This window comes from Brassica oleracea, chromosome C4 (assembly GCF_000695525.1).
Source record: "Brassica oleracea var. oleracea cultivar TO1000 chromosome C4, BOL, whole genome shotgun sequence".
NCBI classification, from domain to species: Eukaryota; Viridiplantae; Streptophyta; class Magnoliopsida; order Brassicales; family Brassicaceae; genus Brassica; species Brassica oleracea.
The window spans coordinates 53,694,943-53,719,093 of NC_027751.1; the positions used below are offsets into that span (position 1 = coordinate 53,694,943).

General features: G+C 39.3%; 5 protein-coding genes, 1 long non-coding RNA gene and 1 pseudogene across 9 annotated transcripts; 2 read left to right on the forward strand and 5 right to left on the reverse strand.

Moving 5' to 3' along the window:
* Positions 1–1,307: 1,307 nt before the first annotated feature.
* LOC106341808 (piezo-type mechanosensitive ion channel homolog) lies at positions 1,308–12,543 on the reverse strand. 2 transcript variants are annotated; one of them, XM_013780534.1, is made up of 21 exons: positions 12,328–12,543; positions 12,078–12,158; positions 11,818–11,977; positions 11,606–11,754; positions 11,315–11,471; positions 11,024–11,210; positions 10,629–10,744; positions 9,973–10,057; positions 9,657–9,872; positions 9,387–9,564; positions 8,893–9,021; positions 8,640–8,813; positions 8,261–8,494; positions 6,224–7,771; positions 3,646–6,122; positions 3,175–3,570; positions 2,920–3,078; positions 2,227–2,736; positions 1,962–2,112; positions 1,736–1,880; positions 1,308–1,634 (listed from the first exon to the last, which is right to left on the reverse strand). In XM_013780534.1, exons 1-21 carry the CDS (start codon positions 12,374–12,376, stop codon positions 1,490–1,492), a joined length of 7,446 nt encoding a protein of 2,481 aa, XP_013635988.1. In that variant the 5' UTR covers positions 12,377–12,543; the 3' UTR covers positions 1,308–1,489. The 2 variants fall into 2 exon arrangements, with proteins under 2 accessions (XP_013635988.1, XP_013635989.1); XM_013780535.1 differs by lacking the exons at positions 11,606–11,754; positions 11,818–11,977; positions 12,078–12,158; positions 12,328–12,543 and having other exon boundaries at positions 11,024–11,215; positions 11,315–11,424.
* Positions 12,544–12,771: 228 nt separating this feature from the next.
* LOC106337493 lies at positions 12,772–14,974 on the forward strand. 3 transcript variants are annotated; one of them, XR_001269032.1, is made up of 5 exons: positions 12,772–12,964; positions 13,133–13,323; positions 13,416–13,558; positions 13,966–14,055; positions 14,774–14,974. It is a non-coding gene; the product is annotated as an uncharacterized LOC106337493 (long non-coding RNA). The 3 variants fall into 3 exon arrangements; XR_001269031.1 differs by having other exon boundaries at positions 13,971–14,055; XR_001269030.1 differs by lacking the exons at positions 13,966–14,055; positions 14,774–14,974 and having other exon boundaries at positions 12,774–12,964; positions 13,416–13,679.
* On the reverse strand, positions 13,967–15,447 carry LOC106337491. Its single transcript, XM_013776602.1, has 2 exons — positions 14,720–15,447; positions 13,967–14,088 (listed from the first exon to the last, which is right to left on the reverse strand). The coding sequence occupies exon 1, from the start codon at positions 15,276–15,278 to the stop codon at positions 14,760–14,762; it is 519 nt and encodes a 172-aa protein (XP_013632056.1). The 5' UTR covers positions 15,279–15,447; the 3' UTR covers positions 13,967–14,088; positions 14,720–14,759.
* A 419-nt stretch (positions 15,448–15,866) lies between these two features.
* LOC106339251 lies at positions 15,867–17,276 on the reverse strand (annotated as a pseudogene).
* A 609-nt stretch (positions 17,277–17,885) lies between these two features.
* Positions 17,886–18,475, reverse strand: LOC106339252 (non-specific lipid transfer protein GPI-anchored 2-like). Its single transcript, XM_013778035.1, has 2 exons — positions 18,136–18,475; positions 17,886–18,037 (listed from the first exon to the last, which is right to left on the reverse strand). The coding sequence occupies exons 1-2, from the start codon at positions 18,458–18,460 to the stop codon at positions 17,886–17,888; spliced, it is 477 nt and encodes a 158-aa protein (XP_013633489.1). The 5' UTR covers positions 18,461–18,475.
* A 396-nt stretch (positions 18,476–18,871) lies between these two features.
* LOC106340860 (non-specific lipid transfer protein GPI-anchored 2) lies at positions 18,872–19,993 on the forward strand. The gene is made up of 4 exons (XM_013779692.1): positions 18,872–19,213; positions 19,294–19,320; positions 19,423–19,479; positions 19,570–19,993. The coding sequence occupies exons 1-4, from the start codon at positions 18,886–18,888 to the stop codon at positions 19,764–19,766; spliced, it is 609 nt and encodes a 202-aa protein (XP_013635146.1). The 5' UTR covers positions 18,872–18,885; the 3' UTR covers positions 19,767–19,993.
* Positions 19,994–20,610: 617 nt separating this feature from the next.
* On the reverse strand, positions 20,611–21,721 carry LOC106341173 (probable glutathione peroxidase 4). The gene is given in 6 exon segments (XM_013779989.1): positions 20,611–20,643; positions 20,743–20,915; positions 21,147–21,269; positions 21,367–21,428; positions 21,516–21,592; positions 21,668–21,721. Coding segments are annotated over 6 exon segments (522 nt in total).
* Between the last annotated feature and the right edge of the window lie 2,430 nt (positions 21,722–24,151).

Genomic DNA, 24,151 nt, shown 5'->3' on the forward strand with positions numbered 1-24,151 from the left:
AACTTATAAACACTTTTACTGCAATTTTCTTTTCATATCCCTTACTCACAATACATCGATATCTATAAATATAGAAGAAGACAAAGTAACTACCCATTACTATCACACATCACTAATGGAAGACAATTCCATTAACTTAGGAACAATTATAATATCACGTCTTCTGACTCCAAACCATTGGTTTACTTCCATTTGCCTCTCATCAAGCATCTACCTAAACGGTAAGAAAAAGGGATGGTAAGTTGTAATAGTAATACAAAAGACTCCATGAATTAGTTTGGACTAAAAACGGCAGCATAATAATCGATTAGACCATGAGACGGCATGATGTTTCCTTTGTTTCATCAAGCAGAAAAAGTGGTCCAAGCTAGTGGGGGAGGGGGATCTATAATAAATCTGGAAAGGTATAAACAAACAAGTAGGCAGTAGTATAATACAAGTGACAAAGTAGTAGTAGTTTACTCACTAAAGATGCTATACTAAACTGATAATGCCTCATTGTTCACCCAGTTAATTGATAGTTTAGCCTCTTTTTTAAAGTTGATAGTTTTAATCAAAAACTAATGTTTTCTTTTGGGTTTTAGATTAACATCAATATCCAGAATTCAAAAACATAAAGATTTTATAGCTAACAAAGCTATATGGAGTAGCAAGAACAAAGTGATATATAGAAAAACATGGTGGTTTATCGAGAAATCAGCCAATTCATACATCAACATAGTGTCACGGTCCCGATCAGTACATACACTCGGACTCTGTGTTAAAACATACATCAGCGCATAATATATTCAAGTTTTATACACCAACTAACATAATTCGGCTTTTATATACATTGACCAATTATCTGTTAGTAAAAAATAATAACATAACTGAATCTGAATAATCTGATTACATGTCATTATAAAATATTACGTGGTTTTATATATTTTAAATAATTAATAATTAATTAAAAGATAATTTCTAAAAGGAAGTGGAGGAGAATCAAATCCGGGTATGGCCACTGTTACAACGGATCGAAATACGGCCGGAAACAGAACGAAAGAGACTGTCTGATGAGGAAAGCAGAAGCGATGAGGATGTGGCTCTTAAAATAACGAAATCTAATTAAAAAATGAATTTGTTCCGATGTATAATTTTACAGTACATAACTTTAGAAGAAAATTTGAAAGAATGTTATTTTAGCTCTTAAATATGGAGACAATTTGTTTGTGTATATTTTCAGAAAAATAGAATAATACATTGAAACAAATATGTTTTTATTATCGAGATTTTTTATTTTTAGTGAGAAATATAGAAATGGGCTAGTATGACTGGTGAAGGAAAAAAAATTGTCTTCTCTTTTCATTATGACATGACTACATAAATTGCTTATGTACGAAAATCGACAAAAAAATGAAATGAAAAAAAAGGGAACCCCAGATTAATGGTCGCCTCGCCTATATATAATAACTGACTCAGTATGTACAAACAAGACAAAGTGTGGTTGGACCTAAGCATCGTAGTCTAGCTTTGTATACTCAAGCAGCATGTGTGGAGATCTATAGATCTTCACAAGGGTCCAGTATAGAACTTCTTCTACTCCAAGCTCACCCTCTGCTCTCGCCGCGTATAAGTCCTCACATATTGCTATTAATCTACATTCAACAGATACATAGATAGAGAAAGAGAGAGCATTATGAAAAATGCAAAACGCTTTCTTTGAACAATGATTGCAGTTTGGAACTGTGGTTGTTACCTGTCACACGAAGGGAGGTTCTCGTATGGTATTCTCATACGCAGGTCAGAGCATTGAAGCCTGATGAAACGCCCGACTGCTAGTACAAATGTTATATAGAGTCCCCATATACTGAATTTGCTGAGCGTGTCACCCAGAAACCCCTCTGCATAATTATTATTGTTCCAATTATCGTTAAATGTTTAATCGAACATGATGAGTCTCGAGAGCAAGCAATTGAACATACGTGGGGGAGTTTCCTCAGACATTATGATAGCAACTGGTCCATTCATACCCTCGCAAGCGCTAATATTTTCAGACGCCTTAAGATTATGGAATGACCACCACCACTTGGTATCTGCATGGTTCATGAGTATGTCTGCACTCACTTCATCCTTCTGTGTACCAATAACAATGTTACAATGTTTTAAGGCTTGCATAGGTCAAAAAAGGAAACAAGACTTGGAAAATTAACTCTTAGCTTCTTGTGCCAAAAAAAAGAAAAGATTTACCTGGTCTTCAAAAGACCTGACATCACCAGAACCAGTAACACGGAAAAACTTTGGGTACAAGTTATGCACTCTAAATCCATCCATTGAGCCGTTGAGAACCATTTGCACCTCAGAGCGTTTTGGAAGGTCCTGAGGGTCCACACTTCTTTCGTACTTGACAGTCTCCTTACCTTTAGGTCGGTCTCTGTTAAGAAGCCAAGAAAAGGTGATGTCCATATCTGTGTCCCAGTCAAGGGATTGAATGAATCTGGTCACAACTGTGTCAGGGACAAGCCACAAAACGCTTGCATCAGATTGGCAGCTTATCAGCTGGATGTCATTTTTGTTGTACGTTGGCAAGAAGCTCTGGGACCGGAGATCTAGCCCGAGATCAATGTTATCCCCTGAAATTCTCTCGCACAGGGTTGTTTGGTACAAAGTAAGCTTTCCACCAGCTGTTTTTATATCAATCTGAACGCTCGCATCTTTTATCGGATTGGCGATGTTTGTTGGGTTACCACTGCTATACATCTGCAAGGAGGAAGCCATTACCAACAAACGAATGACTCACCAAATACCCAGCTTGTAAGACATCACAGATAATTGTTGTTTAAACCCGGCACATAAACTGTTTTCTTACTATGCGTTCAGTTTAAATGAATATTTCAACAAACGCATTATAAAACTTATTTTGTTGTAGGCAGAATCTTTTACCAGCATAGGAGCCCAGATAACGCATAACAAGATGAAGAACAGACATATCCCGTTGCAGCATTTAGTCATTTTTGTTTGCCTCTCTCCATGTTTGTGTGTAGCACGATTTAAAACTGTATCGCATTTGACAAGGTACAAACTCGCATTTACGTCTTCCAACTGCAAACGAACAGAGCTTAGGTCCTTGGCAGTATGTTCAAGCTAAAAATGGACGGTCCAATGATCATAACGAGGGTTCTAGATGAAACCACATACCTTGAGCCAGTCATACATAGTCAGTGATGTCGCTGTGCAGGACCAATCAAGTACACATCTCAGTTCATACAGAAAAGGAAGAGCACGGTAAAGCCTGTAGCCATAGTAATTGATCCGTGAAACTTCACTTGTCAAAAACTGCCGATATAAGGTGCTCTTATGAGGTAGCCCATAGCGGATTTGTATGGCCTGGAGAGCTAGTGACATTGCTTTGGCAAGAAATATGAATCTGAGAGCCAAGCCAGCAGCATGCTGCTGCGTAGGATATATGCTCCAAGCATACTCTGTCACTGCATATGTGAAGAGAATAAGACTGAAGAGGTAGTACACCACTTTTCCAGTCGCAAAGGAGCAAAGATAGATGACCCGATCAACAACAATCAGGAAGAAGATAACCTGCCACAAAAGCGTTTCATCAGGTTAGGGCGTTGATACGCAAACAGATAAGCGAGACTTGTAGAAACGAATTACCATTAGAATAATGACAAAGTCAAATGGGAACTGGTCCACTAGCTGATATACATCGATAAACTCGCTTTTATTTTTGATGACGGATCGGTAGAAAATGGCAACCAGAAAGAAGACCATCAAATCAGCACCAAATATGTAGGCATAGAGGTCTGTTTCTCTCTTTCCTCCGCCAATCACAGAGAGAATGGGGTACGGAAACCCAGTTCCTTCACCAAGTCCACTATGTTGAGCTTTACGAATCTCTTTCGCCACATCCGAGGCTGGGGTTAGTGATTTGTACCATTCTGCTGTAGAACACCCATTCGTGGGAGACGCGTACTCAACCTCGAGAACAACCAAGGCCTCGTTTGGGGTCTCTGTACTTCTCTCAATACTTTGTACGTGGACCCTGCTAGAGTAAGGACAAAGATCAGGGTTTCCCTTCTCGCATCTCTCATTATGGACAAGCCTAAGTAACTGATTCATTCTGCATTCAACTCTTTCAGGTTGAATTCCATCTTCAGGCCACATGTGAACATCCATTGTCACCTGAACAAAGTAAGGAGGGGATTCTGCTCCACGTGTCAGAGAGATCCAGTACCGGTACATGCTTCTGATCACCAATTTCACACCATCTCTCAGCTTCTTGTACACGTCCCAAACTCTCAGGCTCCAGTTAATTCTTGTAAGGTCCTTCTGGCTCCCACGGGCATTCCGGCGAGAAGCAAAATCAGCAGAAGGAACCCAGTCACCATCTTTCACTGTTATAACACTCTGTATGAGAGTGGATATATAAACAAGGAAGAGAGGCAACGAGCTGACAACAAAAGATGATTTGATTCTTTGCGTTGGAAATCCCAGTTCTTGAAGAAGTGGTGCGTCAATACTCAACCCACAGTGCTGGATTATAATCTGGTATAAGTACTGGAGGAGGATATAGATTTCTGTGTACATTAGCATGACGACCCAGAAGATGTGAGTAGGTCCAGTGTGAACGCAGAGGGCATATAGGAACAGCGCTGCTAGATAGACCATGGAAAGAAGACTGAAGTTCCACAGAAACGCAATAATGAAGCAGCAATAGCAAACAATATCATTGTTGGACTGCATCCTAGACCATATATGACGAAGGATCCTTCCTATCTGAAAGCTAGTGCCATCACTACTCCTGTCAGACTGTAGAGATGTTGACCGTTCAAAAGGTTTGTGTATTCTATTCTGGCTTTCCATCTCATCATACACCTCATCATCAACAGAGGACTGCTCATTTATATCTGAATTTTCTGGTGAGATGTTTAAGAAATTCGCAAGGTTATTTACTGCCTGATTTCCAATAAATTGCACCTGGGAAACACCATCACCGATGAGTTGCACAGCAGAAATCAAGGGATTATCTTTTCCTTCTGACTTATCTTTTATTTCACGCTCCGTAGACATGACATCAGTATTGTGTTGAATTTCAGTGATCTCACAAGGAGATGCTCCAAATGAACACTCTGGAGAATCTGGTGCTTCTGGAGTGGCACTCATAGGAAGCTCATGAGCTTCAAAAGGATAATGTGGATCCTCGTCAATAGGCTGGCCTTCTTTCCTGTGGACCACTCCGTCAATCTCCGGACTGGCTGCACCACTATCTGGAATTAGATACGAACTCCTCCTTCGTAGACCTTCAGTGCGCGGAGAAGCAAACCCAAAATTAGAATCAGAATTCATTCTGTGAAGCTGTACCCGCAGGTTCAGCATTTCCGACTTCATCTTTTCCACCTGCAAATTCCGCTGCCGTTTCTTTTCTTCAGCCTCACGAATCTGTTGCAGTTGCTCGGTTTTCCGTGCAGCTTTCTTCTCTTGCTCCCGCACAATAGCACCAATTTGCTCCGCTTCAAGATACCGCGAGACATAATCAAATTCCTGGGAGGAAAACATGTAGGACTGAAGAGATACTAACATAAATATGATGATCTCAACGAGAGCAGATCTTGCAGTGATTCGAAACCCGTAGTCATACTTGTAAAATCCAATCACCTCGTAAATATAATCAACCGTTTCACACTTCCCATCATTGAAGTTTCCAACAAATGGAGACTGATATGCGAGAGAAAAGATGATGAGAACAAAATTGTACACCCGCAAAAACCTGAATATTTTGTTCTTCTTCTTCAGTATTTCAAGTCGCATCCGGGCAAAAACAAGTGCGAATGCAAGATAGCCCAGGTGTAGAATGTCATACTCGAGAGTTCCTGTGATTAGAATCAGAATAAGCACAACATCCAACAGATGGACGTAACAATAAAGCCTCAGGTAATCAAGCACGGTCCACATGCTCTTTGTTTCGAAGGAGAGATCTCTCCAGACAAATGAGTTCTTTCTCTGAGACTTCATCTGATGATATGTCGATGACTCTGAGAAACTAGATATCTGATCAGCCCGAAGTTTAAAACAGGCAAGCATGAACACCACGAAATAGCTAATAAGGGTCCGGGGATCGTCAACTCTCACTCCTGCAAAGAAAAAAACATCTCCATAGAATTTTCTTGGATATGTAAAATAAAGTTAATGCATAAAGAACAGTAAGTGCTTCAGAAAGTTTGAGGGGTCTTACCCAGCCAGCAGTCCCGGCAAAATTTTAAGTAGACAGCTGCAATACTCCAGCAATCATGGCAATGCACGCTAGTTTCACTTGGATCCTGATCTAAAGGCAATAAGTTATTCCACGTGGCAACGTATTCAATTGCTAGAATTGATGCAAACAGAAAAACAACGACAGGCCATAGTTTCTGAATTAGGCGTCTTCTCAAGAGGACACACGCAGCAAGCAGCGCAATATATACCAAGGAGATGGCATTCAGCAAAGCAAAACTTGCAAGAAGCAGCGCTATCATGTTTATCTCAAGGCCATAGAGGTTAAACATGTTCTCAATCCAAAACTTCAAGTAAATATTTAACAGATTCTTCTGCATTTCAAACCTCTCCTTCTTCAATGCCAGAATCCGCCTCTTGTTCCACTTGTGACTCTCTTTGATGCTTCCCCAGAAATGACCAAATGAAAATTTCTTACTACTGCCACTTTCGGAGCCTCCAGTCTTGGGATGCAAGAAACCAGCTGCCTGATTATCACGGGGAGAGAAGAAAGGCCATGAGTTACTAGTAGCCTCGCCTTGTTTAATTGATATAGAAGCATGATCTATGGAAGATGGGGTTTCACCATTAGAACTGGAAACACTTGCAGTTGTGTCTTCTGCAGAGACAAATAGGGGACAAGGCTCTTCATATTTTCCTTTCATAATAGTTAAACCAGGTGTCCTTTCTAGCCAACGAAATACATTGTACTGCAGAGTACAGGCAGCAACAACTAGCACTTTGCCTCGTAGACCCGATTCTATACCCCAAAATCCAGGTTCATATACTCGAAGGCCCAAGTAGAAAGACAACTCAGCATATCTTTGCCCAGGGAACATTTGAGCTTGCATGCCCCACAGTTGGAAAAGATACTCAGCAGACACGAGAAATCCAGTATAGATCAAAAATGATTTGGATGGTACTGAAGAGGACTTTGGGAAGGTTGTGCAGATGACAAGGCCGAGGAGATACACAAATCCAAACACACTGATTGGAGACAATGATGCATAAAATAATGCCGCGAACAAGATCTTCTGACCATGCCATACCAAAAACCTCTCAAGAAAACCAAAAACTCCAGGATGAACCAAACTAGATTGACCTGGAATGTAATGTCCATTCTGCCTCCTTTCATAGCTGTAAAGTTGCATCACGATCAACACAGCAAGAGATTCCCATACATTATCCAGCAATGGTGCTTCGGAGTTGTAACCTAAATAAAAGTATAGATCAATATATCCAGATAACCAGAGCTGGAAGCTGACAAAGCTACTTAAGCAGTAGATAAACATAAACACCAAAACCGCATATGCTTTCAAAGGGAACCACAAGCGTCTCTTAGTTTCCTCAAACATTTGTCTTCCAGTAATCCAGAACAAGAGAAGGAAAATGTATCCAAACGATACATAATTGGGTTTCACCAGGTATACACTTATGAGAATAGTGATGAAGGCAATGTATGTTCCACATGATCGGTACATAGACAGAAACTTTTGCCCAATCGCACTCAGAAATGAAGCAATGTGTCTCTCTGTAAAGAAAAAAACAGTGATTCGTAAGCATAAATGAGAGAGTAGATACAGAACAGTTATGACGAACAACACAAATAACTAGAAGATTCTTGTCAAAGGTCACAGAATGTGCAACTTTTAGATTTCACAGAATAAAAAGTTACTCCTAGAGCTACCATGTAAAAATAACGGCACCAGAACTAAACTTAGAAGATAAGAAAGTCAATAAATTGGCAACTATTCCTTGACGTTGAAACCTAGTCCTAGAGCCACCATGTAAAAATAACGGCACCAAGAAGATATGATTCACAGTGCTAGAAAACATGAGGACCGGGAAAGTAAAAGGCTGATAAATGGTATGGCAAGGAAAACTAAATGCCGTGAATGCAGAATGCCAGAAAAAATCTGACAATGGAAGCAAGGTTCAGCAGTTGAGGTACAAAAATAAGAAGCAAATATGTCCCTTATCAAATGTTCACAGCAAAAGAGACAAGTAGGAAGCTTTATACCATAAGTAGTATTATCCTGGCTATAACTTGAAGATGGCGATGAGTAGACGGACAAGAGAACTGATTTGTTGAGACCAGCTTTCAATATGCTAAATCCAATTGGAGGGCTCGGTGTGTGTCGTACAATCGCTGAGAAGGAAAATAGCACCTCAAAACCATGATTATGGAGAGCACAGAAGCAAGCAAGCAAGGCTATCTCCAAGAAGTCCCAAGAGCTTTCAGACCTAAGAAGACCTGCAATAGTACATACACGGAGTTATCAGTCAGAACTCTTCCTTACTCTTTCATCTAAGATGACCTAGCAGCTATCTTCGAAAAGAAACTGATGATATGTGAATATAGCCTATAATTTAAAAAAAATACAGAAAGAGAAGCGTACCTAACTGAAACAGAATTTCCCTGCTCACAGAGCCTTGCCGCTTTAAGGAGTTCGACACAAGGTCGATCTCAAGAATGTAGAGAAGTGCAAAATGAACTTCGCATAGAAGAATCAGTGACTTGCGTATCTTTCTGTTGATGTTGTGGCTCAGCAGATACATAAGGAAGAATATCACTGAAAGATAAGTCCATCATAAAGCATCCATATTTATGAATCCTTGTGAAAAAAAAAATTAGGAGGGGAACAAACATACCATACACTGCATGGACAAACCCAGGTTTCATGGCAATGAGGAAAATCAGTGCGAGCATAATAGCCCGTGAACATTTCCGCAATCCCCAAGCAATGGTTGCGACAACCAAAACCTTTGTTTCTTCATCAGCTGTAATTGAATATTATCTCAGCCGTTAAGAGCAGTTCTCAAATTGAAAAAAAAAGAAGAAGAAATATGCAATTCCTACCTAAAATAAACACGGAATAAACTAGCCTACCAAAGAAAATAATACTCTTATGCTTTTTACCATAGATAAATATTCTCAATGATATAGTTAAAATTTCTACAATACATATCTTGGATAGAGCTAACTCTTAAAATGTCTCGGATGTTTTCAGGCCACATGATCCAGAATGATAGGTTGATCGAGAAAGACAAACACACCCCTTTTTCTTCCAAAATTTAGAGGTCCTGACAAGTATGGTTTTGGAAGACACCAGATAACTTTGCAGAAGCATATGTGAGGCTGTTACCTTCAGCATAAGATCTGTCATTGGAAGATCTGGAGCTCTCTTCAGACAGGTAGAGAAAAACAGAGTTGTTCACAAGATTACCCAACGCAACCAACATTCCCAAACCAAATTGTGCAAGCAAAAAGAATCCAGGTATAGTGTAATGCCAAAGTCCCACCATCTCCCAAATTTTCATGTCCTGTATATTTACAGCACATAGCGAAGATATAACCCTTCCAACCTTGGTATTCTTGCAAAATAATTGAAATTTGCACATAGATAATATATTACCTTTCCAGCCTTAGTGTTCAGAAAAGAAAATGCTACATTGAATATGTACGTACTGACAGCCCATAAGAGTATAAATACAAGCAGAAGGCCGTTTAATCTGTGCAAGCGGAACAACGATGGGAAGGCATAGATAATGTAACCAACATATGCAAGGAGGCCAAAAGCACACAAGCTCGCAAAATGAAAACTCCAGAACGAAAGAGCAAACAGAGAGACCTGGCAATCATGGAAACAAAAAAAAGGTGTGTGAGTTTCTGGACACAATACGTTGCTTGAGCTTACACATACACTTTGATACCAGAAGACAAATATATACCAGGAAACCATATGTGAAGAAATTGATACTGAAGGTCTTAAACACAGCTCCCCTCAGTAAAACATTGGTGTGCCTAACACCGGCCCTGAAAATTTGGAATTATACATTAGTCAGCTTAACTATCATACAGTCACATGACTGATCTTTGTAACGCCCATCCAACAGAACATTTATTAGAATTTGTGAACTAGCTGTAATCTGTATTGATTTCTTAAATAAAAAGTTTCCAGATTTTGCAGTTGCCACCCCGTCCGATAACCAAAGAGTTTCAGCGTTTCAGAGAAAATTTCATATAGATCAAATTTGTCCCACTAAATATAGTAATTGTTTATACCAACTTCTCAATTTTCAACTAAACCCCTTACATATCGTAGAGATCACCAGAAAATTACATGAGTCTTCATTAACCCATAGCCACGTATTATAGTTCTACGAACCGAAGAGACGAGAGTGTCTACCAATATACGACCATAAAAAACGAGTCAAATCATGTGAGCCTATTCAACCAAGCTTTTCTTTTTTTCGCTTCAGTCATAAAGACATAAACTCATGAATATAAGTAACAAATACAACTTCCTTTATACGCTGAAATGCTGTGTCAAACACCACAACAGTTCTTAGTATAAAGAGACAGAACAAAAAAATATACAGCATACCTTGATTCTCGAATAAAAAACGAATATTTTGGAGGAAGAAGACGCTCTGCCAAGTTATTTTCACTCGTCGACATGATAAAATCCATATCCTCGAGGTCTGACCTTATATAGGATAGCTGCAATTGCAGAAAGACAGGCATGTCAAAGTATTGCAGATATACAGATAAAATAGTGTGGAAACTCGTTAACAAATCAAGATGGGTATGTCAATTAAATAGAAGAAAAAAACTATACTAGTTGTTGGTGTTCGTACACATACAAACAGTTGTTAAGAAACAGTTCATTAATTATCTGGTTGGGTAAAATAAGTTTTTTTAATTGAAAACATACGTGACTATCAGTTTCGAAACTTGTGCGAGAGCAAGCAATACCAATCGTAGAAGGAAAAAACATACCATGGTGTAAAAAAGCAAAAGGAAAAGACCAGAACAAATATCAGTGCCTTCTGTTTCCGCAGAGATTCTGAATAGACCTATAAAGCTTGCTATCCATCGAATCATATCGGAGAAGTTTATTGGTAGTTGATAGAGGTAAAGTAGGACAATGTTGAATGCTGCGTAGATATAAAGAACTCTCCACCACCTTAACAATACAAAAAAAAAACACAACAACAAAAAACGAGTGCAGGTCAGAGAAGCAGGGTTGGGTAGCGCTAACTAAGCATAAGCATCAATAATTTTATCGACCTGAAAAGTCCTGAAACGTTGCTTGTCAAGGACCAGTCCACAAGACCAGCACAGCTGCCAACAAAAAATGGCAAAGAGACCCAAGAAGGATTGCAAATTCCCAGTGCCAATTGAACAGCTGGTAACAACAAGCAGGAGGCAACCCTAAGATGACTTCCTGAGTCATAAATGAATGATACAGTGTCAAACTAGAAAGAGAAATGGCAGACCATATAGAAGTGCATGTTATGAGAAGAAAAAGGGAAGTAACAGCAGTAACTATTTGGAGAAGTTGTAATATTAATAACAAACCTAGCTGCTCGAAAAGCTCTGAAAAGCGAGACCATGGCCACCGAACGAAGCCGAATCTAGAACTGTATATGTCAGCTAAAGCAACTAGCGATGCTAGAAGTTGTAAAGCCAAGAAATACAGAACAGTGGGGTTTCTCCAGGACTTTAATCTGAGAAATAAGAGAGTATCAACTAAGAAGTCAAGGCAATAAGATGAATAGACGAACTCTTACATGATAAAGCCAATAACACTCATCCAGGCAGAATCTGATGTATCCCAGTGTTGACCAACAGTAGCCCAAAGGACAAGGTACAGCGCTTGTGCAACAAGTACCGCAAAGGAAAAGATGAAAATGGGCCATAATAGCCAATGCCTCCTCCGAAAACGGTATCCTGACAAAAAAAAGCAAAACATTTGATGTCAGCTAAAGCCATATAATTATATTATAATGAGAGAGAGATATAAAGGAAAATAGAAGATAGATAGTGTTACCAATTTCAGGTGCAATATAGTGAAGGAGGAGAAAAGCTATCAAATCAAAGAATGATATGAGACTCCAGTTAATAAGTGAAGCTGTGGAGAGAGAGAGAAATCATTAGGAAAAGAAACGAGAGCTGAGAGATAACTACTGTGTGAACCTTACAGCTAGAGAGCCTAGAGGTGAATTATTAGAAGAAGAATCAATGTTCCAAACTCAAGGTAGGGATAGGGAGGCAGTAGCATAGACTTAAAGGAATGGTACCTGCGAGAAGAAGCGAAGGCAAGAAGAAGCCGAGGAGAAAACTCGCCATGAGAAGAAGAGAAGCAAGCAGATCACCATGTCCCAATTCCCATCGAATCCAAGTTTACTTTTCCCCCCGCCCGCCGAGGAGGAGAAGAAGAAATCAGGAAAAAGGTAGAGCTGCTCTGCTCTGCTTGGGGATTGGAAAATGGAAAATGGAAAATGGAAATCGATCGAGGAATCAAAAGAAAGATGTTATTATCATAATTTTATATATGTAGAACCGATCTAGAACCAAGGAGAAAACTTCCTTTGAATTCGCTAAACCAATCTAGAACCGACACACAACTGTACCCAAAAAACAAAAAGCAGATTTGATGGAATTATAAAAAAAAAAAAAAAAATATTGATGTGCGTACCGAAATTCGGTTAGTATTGTACCGGTTTAATACAGAACTCATCGGTCTCTCTCTCATCAGCAAGGAAGGAGTCATCCAAAGGATGAGGTGGTGCTTAATCTCTCTCGTGTATTCCTCTTCCGCCCACCTCCAATCTCAGTCGCCGTTCTAGATTCGGTCTTCGAATTTGCGCCCGAGTGTAGGAGGAACCGGAATCTCCTTTTCCTTCCTCGTCGTCGTCTTCTGCACTCCGTATAGAGGTGCCATTTTTGTCATAGTAGATGCAGATAGCTTGTGTTAACAACACTAACACTGTTACTTGTAACTATTGATTGGTCCTTAGTGCTTGTAAAATGATTCGAAAGCAAAAGGGATTACAACATACTAAGCTAATGACTTGTTGTCAAATTCAAATTCAATTCAAGCAGGTTGTTAACAAGACTGCAGCAACCAACCAACCTTTGCCCCTAGAACGAACCTGATGGCTATGTGGTCCATTTGGATGTTCACTATTCCTTCTCAAGAGGCTCTTTTTCGCATCACTCAATGTTGCTATACCCTTCTTCTGGAAATCTTTTCCTCTTGTCTGCTCTGCTGATACACTTGCCTTCTTTGCAATGTATGCCTCTTTACTTGGCAATTGTAATTGTGGTCGTTATTTGTGGTTTTCTTCATTTTTTTTTTTTGGTTTGTGCCTCTCTCTGATTACAGCTTGGATGGCTGGAAAGAACCGAGTAGAGGATGGGAATGGGAATGGGATTAGAGACTTCTGAAGATTCTATGTCTTCTCTTCCTTGGAATGAATGAATGATTCTCCATTCAGCTTCTATGTTCAGCATATCGAATACTCAAAGGTACGTGACATGATGAATGTGAACATTGCTCTACAAGGGCATGGAATACTCTTGTAAATCATAGACTTCTGAGATGAACTTCTTTTTTCTTCTGAAATATACAAGTGCCAGTACATATACATTTTCTTATCAAGAGTGATGAAGCTGGTATATTGAAAGAAAAATAAAAATAGAATTGGGTAATATATTTGGTTCTAGGCTAAGATATTCCACATCTTCTTCCCCATGTCATGTAACCTCTAGTGTGATCTCGCTCTTTCTCTCTGATTCCTGTCTTGATGAGCCAGGGGGGATTGTTCTTGCGTTTGTTGTTGCTTGAAATGATTAGTGATATAACGTTGATCCCTTCTTGATCAGTTTGTTCCTCTTACTCCCTTTCATCTCTCTTTCTCACGCAATATCCCTAGCCCAGCCACCACAAATCTAAACAGCCGTTGGCAAATGACCGGAGGAGCTGATGCTGTCGAAAAGGGTTTTCTTTCCTTTGTGTTAAAAAGGTACGTGTAGTAGTAGTATATGAAGGCCATCGGGTTTGCTTTGGGATGGGAAAAATTGAGCCAGTGGAAGCTCTCTGCCGTTTTATCTGTATGTATATGTAACAGAAGAAAAAAATTAAAACTAGAATTTAACAGGTGCCCGAGATTAATATTGGGCAAATCTCCAAAATAGCAACTTTCTAAATTTATATCACAAAAATAGCACTTCAAAACTAAAATGACCATAATAGCACATTTTTAAGTTTATCCTTTGAAAATTTTAATTTTTTTATTTTTCAAAATTTGAAATCTTATCCACAAAACCTCATTTCTCAACTCTAAACTCTAAACCCTAAACCCTAAACCCTAAATTTTAAACCCTAAACCCTAAACTCTAAACCTTAAACCCTAAACCCTAAATCCTAAACCTCACCTTTTAACTCTAAACCCTAAGTTTGTGACTTTTGATAAAACATTAAGTGCTATTTTTGTGACTTTTGACCTTGAGCGCTAGTTTGGGAACAAAAACTTGATTTAGTGTTATTTTTGTCTTTTTCTCATTAATATTCTTTTCTTAGAAAAGCTGAGTTTAGTAATATTTAAAAATAGTTTAACCAGAAAATGGTATATAATATCATAATCGATAATTCATATAGTTTGTCATCAGAGTTTACTGATCATAACCGTAAGCTGGATTATTCATATAATAATTTAGTGGGAATTCATCAATCCTTGTAAGTTGGGTTCGCACGAGCGATGGTGGAAGATCTGAGCTTCATCTTCGCCTTCCTTATGTACTCGGAGAAATGATCTGATGACCTTCCACTGCTACCCTCTCTCGAGACACTAGCGGTAGGGACATGGCACTGACGACGATGATCACGTGCCTCTGCTTCACTTGTCTTCGACGCATCGTTCCTCATCATGTCACCTGGATTCGTCACTGCCCTGATCTTCAGTTTGGCTTTCTTTATATAATCAGTGAACCTCTCGTCCGTTTTCAGCTTCGTCTCCACTCGAGTGATCAGCGGCTCCATCTTTGAAATGGGTTTGGCTGCCTGAGTCGACGTCTCAGAGAACTTGACGCGGACAGGCTCCGCTTGGTGGTGCTTCGGTGAAGGTTTGGTGGAGAGGCGGCGAACAGTTCGAACAGGACTCGTCATTGCTCTGAAAATCTTCTCACACACTCTGCTTTCTTTCTTCGTCTCCTGGTTCTTGCTGCTACTCTCCGAGTTCTTTGCCATCGATATCAATTGATTATGCTAAGAGCTTAGGAAGTAAAGGAGCTAATTAGAGAGTGATCTGTGCAGAGAAGATCAACGAGGTTTTTTTTTTTCAAAAATTCGTGATTAAAAAAAGAAGGTACAGTATTAGCTTTGTTGATAATATCAGTATAACGTGTTTCAAAAGGGAAACACCATGCAAAGAGAGAAGAAAACAAAGGAGAAATTTCTTGGGTTGGGAGATTCTCGTTGTTGAAAAGAGGAAAGGTGGAAACTTTAACAAGCTTTTTTTGACTGATGTCCCAAAGGGATCGCATTCTGATTCCTGTTTTCTTTCTTTCTTCTGTATTTGTTTTGTTTTGTTTTGTATAATTTTAGTGTATAAAACGAGAATCAGCACTCAGTAAGAGATCATAGTATATAGGAACCGTAATCTCTTCCATGTACGCGCGCTAAAGATTAATATACAGAAGATTCTCAAAATTAATTAGGTCACTCTCCATCAGCTTTTGCTAACTTATTTCGATTCACGGATATGCTGCGATTAGCACGAATTGTTTTCAATGGTTTTAATAAAATATTCCACTACTTCAACTAATATTCATCAAACTCTATATTAATCACATGTTTTCAATAGGAAATGTATATATTTTATCTTTGGATTATTATTATTTATTAACTTTATACTGTCTAATCACTGGTTCTTGCGGAATACCACAGAAGGAAGGAACATACAAAATTACGTACAAGCATTTTTGTTGTTGCTGTTGTTCAATATGATTCTATTATTAGGCATATTCATAACCAACAATAGGCTGTAGGCATGGCAATCGCCTAGACAAATATTCTGGATACTTTTGAATTGATTGTGTGGATTCATTCAAGAGAAAAGAAGCAGACATGCGTCTGTTTTTTCTAGCTCAGTGGTGCGGGTAGTTGACCATCTGTGGAAACTGCGTCTTTCTTAACTGGAAAGTTGGTGGAGGTGACTGGTACATACCACCAGAAGTGTATGTGTAAGGTGGTTGGTTTGCCCCAAAACAGGGAGGAGGGTATGGTATGGGTGTCGCGAAGCCAGGCGTTGGTTGAGGAGGAGGATACACCATTGGAGGCGCAACAGTGTTGATGAAGGGCGTTGCGCTGCCGTTTTCATCCCCTGCTATTCCATAAGGCTCAAACTTTTCCTTAGTCCCGAAACACCTCAGAAGAAAACACTTTGATGTCCTCTTCCCCATCCTCTTGGTCTGGTTAAGCTGAGGGGTTCTAGGAGCGGGGGCAGAGACTTCACCAGGAAGAGAGACAAGCTCTGCGTTTTTGTCCCATTTGGAAAGCTTGCGAAGCAGCTTAGCTGGGTTGGGGTCACCTGAGACTCTTAGGAGCCCTTGTTCTGCGTTATACTCAACTGCACTCACCCCTGTTTCCATACCAAAACAATATATTAGCTTCAAATAAAACAAAAAGAGAGCATATTTTCAATGGCTTTAACAAGATCATCACCAGAAACACTGAGTAACTTTCTCTTTGCATTTGTCTGGCAACCTTTGCAGCACTTGATTCCAACTCTCAGAACGCAACTCTGCAGTTATCACACGGAAATACTCGTCAGCAAACTCTTAAAGGAAAGTAGATGCAATAACCTGGTTCGAGAGAGAGAGAGAGAGAGAGTACTCTGGCAGGTTGAGTTGTGTTTGCCATTGAAAAAGCACCTTAAGAACTCCAACGGAGAAGACAGCCAATGATATATAGAGTAGATGATATCTAGGGTTTCCATAGTTTATTGATATGGCACCTTGCAGAAACAGAAACCAATCAAATGTGAGTTATTTGTTATCTTTTTATTTCAATCATAGTGAAGATTACAAACTTGTATCTTGGTAATCACAACTCAACAAGTAACCTGTAAAATCAAAGCAATAATGGAGGATTTGGACTTTCCTGTAAAGGAAGATACATAATTGTTTTGGGTTTAATTTGGACACAAACCATCAAGAGATGATGTTCGTATCTGCAGATTTCCATACTGGAAGTGGATCTCCAAGACTTTGCTTGCAGAGTGAAGAAACGTCTGCAACAAGTAAAAGGTACTGTTTTGTTTCCAGTTATGGACCTAATAATTTGAGGTGGGATGAACCAACATGAGTCCATAGTCCCGGCCAAGGGTTTGATTTTTTTGTCTCCGGCACAGCAGAACCTCCGGTGCTTATCAAAGCCGTCCAACAAATGAGGCAAGGCCCTAAATGTTAGGCCTACAAGAAGGACCCGACTAAGGCTAAGACCTACTTCTAGTGGGTTTATAAGTTCCAAAGAGTAATTTAGGTTGTTATTTTTATATTTAGTGGTGAGATATCTCAATATAAAGAAACATTGCTGTTGGTCGAAAAGGCACTTATCCGCAGCGGGTAAAATGGTGATGCTCAACAGTGTCCTTTCTCTCATCCCGTCCCACGCCATGACGTGTTTCAAGCTCCCAAAATCTCTCATCACTCGAATCCAATCAGCGGTAACGAAATTTTGGTGGGACGACAAAGATGGGAAGAAAAAGATTGATTGAGTTTCCTGGACTAAGATGACTCAACCAAAGGACAAAGGAGGCCTAGGATTCAGGGACTTTGAGAGTTTCAATGACGCTTACCTGGCCAAACTGAGTTGGCGACTGATCCATAACCCCTCCTGCCTACTCAGTCGCATTCTGCAGGGGAAGTACTTTGGACCAGGGTTCTTGTCCGCCGGTGACTCCACCGGTGAAAGTGCGCCAAGAGGTGTTGTCGGCCCAGTGGCCACTAATTCATAAAAACACTTTGTTGTGAGTGACACTATATCTTAACACGTAATATAGATATGTATATATATATAAGGGTTTAATATTTAGTTAGGTTACCATTGCATTGTGAGAGACGAGGCGCCTGAATGTTGCAGGCGTTTGGGAGCTGCAAGGCCTGTGTGCGATTAATGTTAAGGCCGATGTTACGGATCGGACTGTTGACGGCAGAGCAGATGCACTGCGGCGAAGATTTGATGACAGAGTCGAGCTGAGAGCAGCAAGTCTGTGAGGGAGTGGTTGAGTTTCCGGTGATATAGCCTAGGCACGGAGAAAGGGTGGTCAGTGTGCTCACGCATGACCCGCTCGGCTGTGCTTTTGATACGCCCAGTAGAGCCCCCACGAGGGCTACAAATGTGATCGCGTAGATACTTGTATACCCCATAGTTTGAGTTATTATTGCTCTTCGCTTTGGTTTAATTATAGGACGAAATGGTGAAAATGTCAAAGAGACTGGTATTGTCGGATGACCTACTTTACATTGTTTATGGTTTTTTCATAACCAATATCTTCTAGATATACCTAAGAACCAATTTTATGATCGGGAGCTAATACTTAAGTAACAAAATTAATAGGAGCATACCAAACTCACCTACTAGCTCTTGGTTAATTAATTAATAATATTTTGTTTTAAGGAAATTGTGTGTGTTTCAAAGAAAAAAGAGAAGAGAAAATTGTGTGTTGATAAAGAGATTGAGAGAGATGATTATAGATTAGCTGGAAGTTGTTGAACTCCAATGCACCCACTTAAATTTGTATATATATATAGGATTATGAGCCATATTCACCTGAGAATTAACCAAGCCAAAAATGGAAGGCATAACATTGATAATAGTGATAATGTCAAGCTTAATATTGGGAGGGAAAGGTCAGCAGATAATTAGCACGCCATGCACCTCCTCCATGATCTCTACCTTCACTCCATGTCTCAACTTCATAACCGGGAGCAGCGGCGGCTCCGTCACTCCCACCGCCGGCTGCTGCGACTCCTTAAAGTCGTTGAGCAGTACCGGCATGAACTGTGCTTGCCTCATTCTCACTGCTAATGTCCCGCTGCCTACTGGCTTCATCAATCGGACTCTCTCGCTTGCTCTCCCTCGTGCCTGCAAAATGACCGGTGTACCTGTTCAGTGTCAAGGTTTTAGCTTTACTCTATTTATTTATTAACTTATCATTATTAACCCTAATGATTAATGGCTCATTTTGCTTAATTTGCAGCGGCGGGAACACCTCTGCCAGCGCCAGGTTTTGTTTAATTATTATGAAAAACGCTCATTACTATCGAATTGTACATTTAAAGATTCAATTGATTTCAGCCATTATTCATTTAACTAATGTATTGGGCAGGTCCAGTGCCATTTTTGCTGGCCCCACCACCGCCTATGTCTGCTTTTAGCCCCGGATGTGAGTAATTAATTAACCACGATCACGTTATATTATGCATTTTGAGTCAACGTTAAGAATTTGAGTTTGATTTTGGACAACTGTGATTAGCATCTAAGGCGGCGGCGACAGCTCCTGGGCTGGCACCGGATGCTCCCTTGGATGGACCGATGGGCCCCACAGCCACACCAGGAATTCGACCGGTGGTTCAGCCCTTGCAACCCACTAGCCTCGCTCAATATTCTACCTCTCCTTTTCATCCCTTGCTTTTCTTTCTCTTCACTCTTCTCACCTTGTTGAATTTGTGAGCTATACCGCGCGTCTCCATATTCAAATTGTTACCCTTGTGTATGTGTTGTCAGGTACTTTCCTTTTGGATTCATCGTTCCAGATATGATTTACTTACTATTTCATCTCAAATGATAAGCTTCTTTGTCTTTTTGTTCGGTAAATATAAACCGTTGTCTGGCTCCGACCAAATCAACACGCGTATGTTTCTATTTTAAATGCCAAATAACGATTATCCATCCAACTAGCCGGGGTTGGATTATTCGCAAGATTCAGCTCTCTTTTTTCGTGTTAAGATATTGTCGTAGCTATCCAAGTATCAATGACTGTATATATCCATAACAACTTCGGAAATTAAAGAATACTTTTCAAAAAAAATGAAACAACCACCTACTGGAAGAGATTTTTTTTCTATATACACCAAACTGAAAAACTTGTCCGTATAAGAAAGGAAAATTGGATTTACAACATAAAAGCTAGGATTTTCATTAGTTACAAAATGAACTGATATTTTTATTTGGTGCCTTGATATAAAAGGCAATCCCGTCTGCTGTTTCAAGCCTTTTCTAGAGCTTTCTTGATGTCTTTCTGTTTGTTACACACAAACACATGAAACCGGAGCACAAGTCACGACAATTACAATTTATAGCATAAGACAATTTATTTTGATACGTAAATGTTGCAGTCCCTACAACTGAGGTTCCCATCATCCGCAAAGGTCCTACCACAAAGTCCGGTTCAAGGGTTATAAGAGCTGGATTTGCCAAAGCTGTCCAGGAGTTGCTTGCACAGGAACAAACCGAATTCAAGCAACTATTGATATAAACTTAGAATGATGCTATTTTGATCATCCCGTTTGCTGTTTCAAGCCTTTTCTAGAGCTTTCTTGATGTCTTTCTGTTTATTACACACAAACACATGAAACCGGAGCACAAGTCAGGACAATTACAATTTATAGCATAAGACAATTTATTTTGATACGTAAAGAATGCATACCTCGATGGACAGAGGTGTAACCATCGTGCCATAACGATCAATCACTATGCCATCTTTGCTGACCTAGAATTTGGTGAAGTTCCACTTAATTCTTGACCCCAAAAAAGTGGGTTTACTTGCCTTAAGGAACTTCTAGAGTGGTGCCGCGTTTTGGCCGTTTACGCGTACATAATCTCATAATAACACACACTTGGTCCATCATATATATATATATTACTAACAATAATCAATCAGGTGCAGATGGTAACTGTTGAAGCACATATGGATTTCTGGTTACACTTGTTCCAAAAATACCACAAACAAGTCATAGCTACCTACCTAACATAATGAGATGGATATTAGCTGAGGTGCTATATAATTAGGTATAAATTCCAAGCGTCATGTAACCACTAGAAAGAGAAGACCTACCTTTTGGAAAACAGGGTATTCGGCCTGAAACCGTGTACAAGCAAAATCATGAGCTTCTTGACTCGTGCCGGGCTCCTGGTAAAGAAACTGGTTACAAGGGAATGCCAAGATCTCAAACCCTGAAATACATAATCAATGGAAATAATATTATATACAAAAATATAAATGCATGAATAAGATTGCAACTGCTAACAAAACTAAGTTAATAAAAAAGACATTGGTCCTTGTATTTCCGGTAAAGTTCGGTGAGCTGGGTATAATTGGATTCGGTGAACCCGCTGTTTGCACACAATCCAAATGATAAACAATCAATCAGTAATGAATTAAAGAAAGAAAACGTTGTAAGGGAAAAAAACGAGACAAACCATTTGGAAGCGACATTGACAAGGAGGAGGACTTTCCCTTGGTATATGCTCAAATTCACGTCCTTGCCGGAGCTATCCTGTGATTCCCCATGAAACAATAATTAAATAAAAACCATAGATACGATTCAAGCGAAACACAGTAGTTTTTTTACCTTGACGGTGAATTCATGGACGGATCTCTCGGGAACCGAAACAGAAGTACCCATCTCTTTTATTAGAAATAATCGAAGCCTCTATACACATTATTATTGTTCACGTAAAAGAAAAGCCCTATCAATTCCACTCATACGTAGCACCAGAAAGACATAAAACAGGCGTCAGTGTAACAACTATTTAATTTGAATATTATTGTGAGATAATGAATATACATTATAGACTCCAAGGTGCTAAACTTTATTCAGTCTCTACAACTGTCTCTCTCCTTTTTACCATCTTTTCACTCTCTGCTTAATTTGCATGAGGAAGAAACAACATATGTACAATTCACTTATTCTTTTCCTCTCGACAACCCTTTACTTCCACTACTATCCATTCTTAAAAAAAGAAGAAGATTAGAGCCATATCACCTCGGCGTTTTTTCTCTCTGTCAACCAACCACGCCCTTGCTTCCCAAGGTAACTGCGATATAATATACAACGTTGGCAGGTTGCCACATTATTTGTATTAATTTTCTTTTCTCTCTAGCTAAGCATAATATGCAGCAAAGAGAGCAGAAAGAGGTCTTTCTCAACTCAAGGTTAGTCCTTTTTCATCAGCCTTAACCTTGGGATGCATTTTAAGAGATCCAATCGTCGAACCCTTATCATTGGACGTGCTTTTGTTGCAGATAGAGGTTGTCTAAATAGTGTCTGATGGATTAAGTGGAAAATAAGATAAGTTTTGAGTACCCTGAGGAAGTTAGAAGCAGAGAAAGCTGAGAAACAAAAACAACATACAGAAGAACAAGAAGCATCACGAACTTGAACTAGTTATATTTATATATATTATTTTTTGATCAACTAACTAGTCATATATGTATATAATCAACTTTGTTTGTAACTTTTAATACCCTTGTTTAATTGTTTGTATACTGACTGAAACTGATCAATAAAAGGTCAACGCTTTCTATTACCTTTGGCGCCGCATGACGGTGTTGTTTTGTGTCTTATTGCTTTGTTGATTTAAATAAGTAATAAACGATGCCGTTTTATATAGAATGATCAACCTGAAACGTTATCCAAAGCAACGGCTAATTCTGTTTCAGTTAAAAGATTCTCGCAGATCTTCTTTATAACTTCTCTTCCTTCTCTTTCAAAATTTGAATCACTCTTATTTTCTGATCTTTGAGAAACCGCAGAGAGAGAAAATAGCGAGAACAAGAAAAGAGGAGAGAGACACAAAATAGCGAAGTTGATCGATCACCAATATCGAAGCGAAGGCCATTGACGAAACGTCGTGGACCTGATGGCTCCATATATATCTCTCCTCTCATCTCAAGCCCGCCATGAAAGCGAGGAAAAGTCAGAGGTATGATTCGAGGAACTGTCTCCAATCTTCAAGAATATATTTTGTTCTTTCTCGTCTTCTTGTTTCAGCGATTTCCGCGTCTTAATTCCAGTTTCAAACTTCAATCTTTTTGTTTTAGGGTTTTCGTGTACCTATATATAATCTGTAATCTCCCTAATCTCAAATTGAATTTCAAATAAAGATCATTACTTTTTTTGCTCTGTTTCAGGTTCTGTAATAAAAAAAAACCGTGGTGTTACCAACTGGATGAAATATTCGACTTCTCCACATCCCATCCGCCGGAGAGCTTCTATGGTAAACTTCAACGGCTACTTCAAAGAGTATGATTCTTCAGTTATTTGTTTTAGTTTGTCTTGGAATCTTTACATAATCTGAGATTGCTAAAACTCGAGTGTTGTTTCTTGTTTTTCAGGTTTGAACTTTCCCCAGATAATAGTGGAAATTCACGTCATCACCATCACGGGGAGAACCGTTCGGTTTGCGTGAAAATGATACGAATGATCGGTTTGCTTCTTCATCCTCTTTGCTGTTTTGTTTTATGAAGTGTTAAAATATGGTAGACAAAAAAAAAATACGTAGCTTAGACTTTAGGATAAAATAGGATTTACCAACAAGGAGAAAAGTTGATGAATCATTAGATATGAAGCCCAATAAGATAAGCCCATTAGATAATTAGGGAACATGCGAGAATCATTAGATATCTAATTAGCCCAATTGAGCAGAAGATTAGCTGGGCCTAATTGAACCCTAAACACCGAACTCCCGAAAGCCCAAAACCCCACCATCGTATATATATATCCCTAATCTCAAATACCCTTTATTCTCAAATACCCATTATCCTTTACCTAATCTCAAACACCCTTAATCTCAAACACCCTTAATCTCAAATACTCCTAATCTCAAACACCCTTTTAATCTCAAATACCCCTAATCTCAAACACCATTTTATTCTCAAATACCCCTAATCTCAAACACCCTTTTAATCTCAAAAACCCTTTTAATCTCAAATACCCCTAATCTCAAATACCCTTTTAATCTCAAATATCCTTAATGTCAAACACCTTTTAATCCCAAATACCCCTATTTAGGGTTTAGGGTTTAGGGGTTTAGGGTTTAGGGTTTAGGGTTTA

Excerpts from the sequence above, each read along its gene's own strand:
- LOC106340860 (XM_013779692.1), top strand. The coding sequence starts at position 18,886 with ATGGAAGGCATAACATTGATAATAGTGATAATGTCAAGCTTAATATTG. Across the intron at positions 19,214-19,293 it reads TGTACCTGTTCAGTGTCAAG|CGGCGGGAACACCTCTGCCA; the intron begins GTTTTAGCTTTA and ends CTTAATTTGCAG. Across the intron at positions 19,321-19,422 it reads AACACCTCTGCCAGCGCCAG|GTCCAGTGCCATTTTTGCTG; the intron begins GTTTTGTTTAAT and ends TGTATTGGGCAG.
- LOC106341808 (XM_013780534.1), bottom strand. The coding sequence starts at position 12,376 with ATGGCGAGTTTTCTCCTCGGCTTCTTCTTGCCTTCGCTTCTTCTCGCA. Across the intron at positions 11,472-11,605 it reads AGAGCTTTTCGAGCAGCTAG|GAAGTCATCTTAGGGTTGCC; the intron begins GTTTGTTATTAA and ends TTTATGACTCAG. Across the intron at positions 8,814-8,892 it reads GTTTGTCCATGCAGTGTATG|TGATATTCTTCCTTATGTAT; the intron begins GTATGTTTGTTC and ends CTTATCTTTCAG.
- LOC106337491 (XM_013776602.1), bottom strand. The coding sequence starts at position 15,278 with ATGGCAAAGAACTCGGAGAGTAGCAGCAAGAACCAGGAGACGAAGAAA.
- LOC106339252 (XM_013778035.1), bottom strand. The coding sequence starts at position 18,460 with ATGGGGTATACAAGTATCTACGCGATCACATTTGTAGCCCTCGTGGGG. Across the intron at positions 18,038-18,135 it reads TCGTCTCTCACAATGCAATG|TGGCCACTGGGCCGACAACA; the intron begins GTAACCTAACTA and ends TTTATGAATTAG.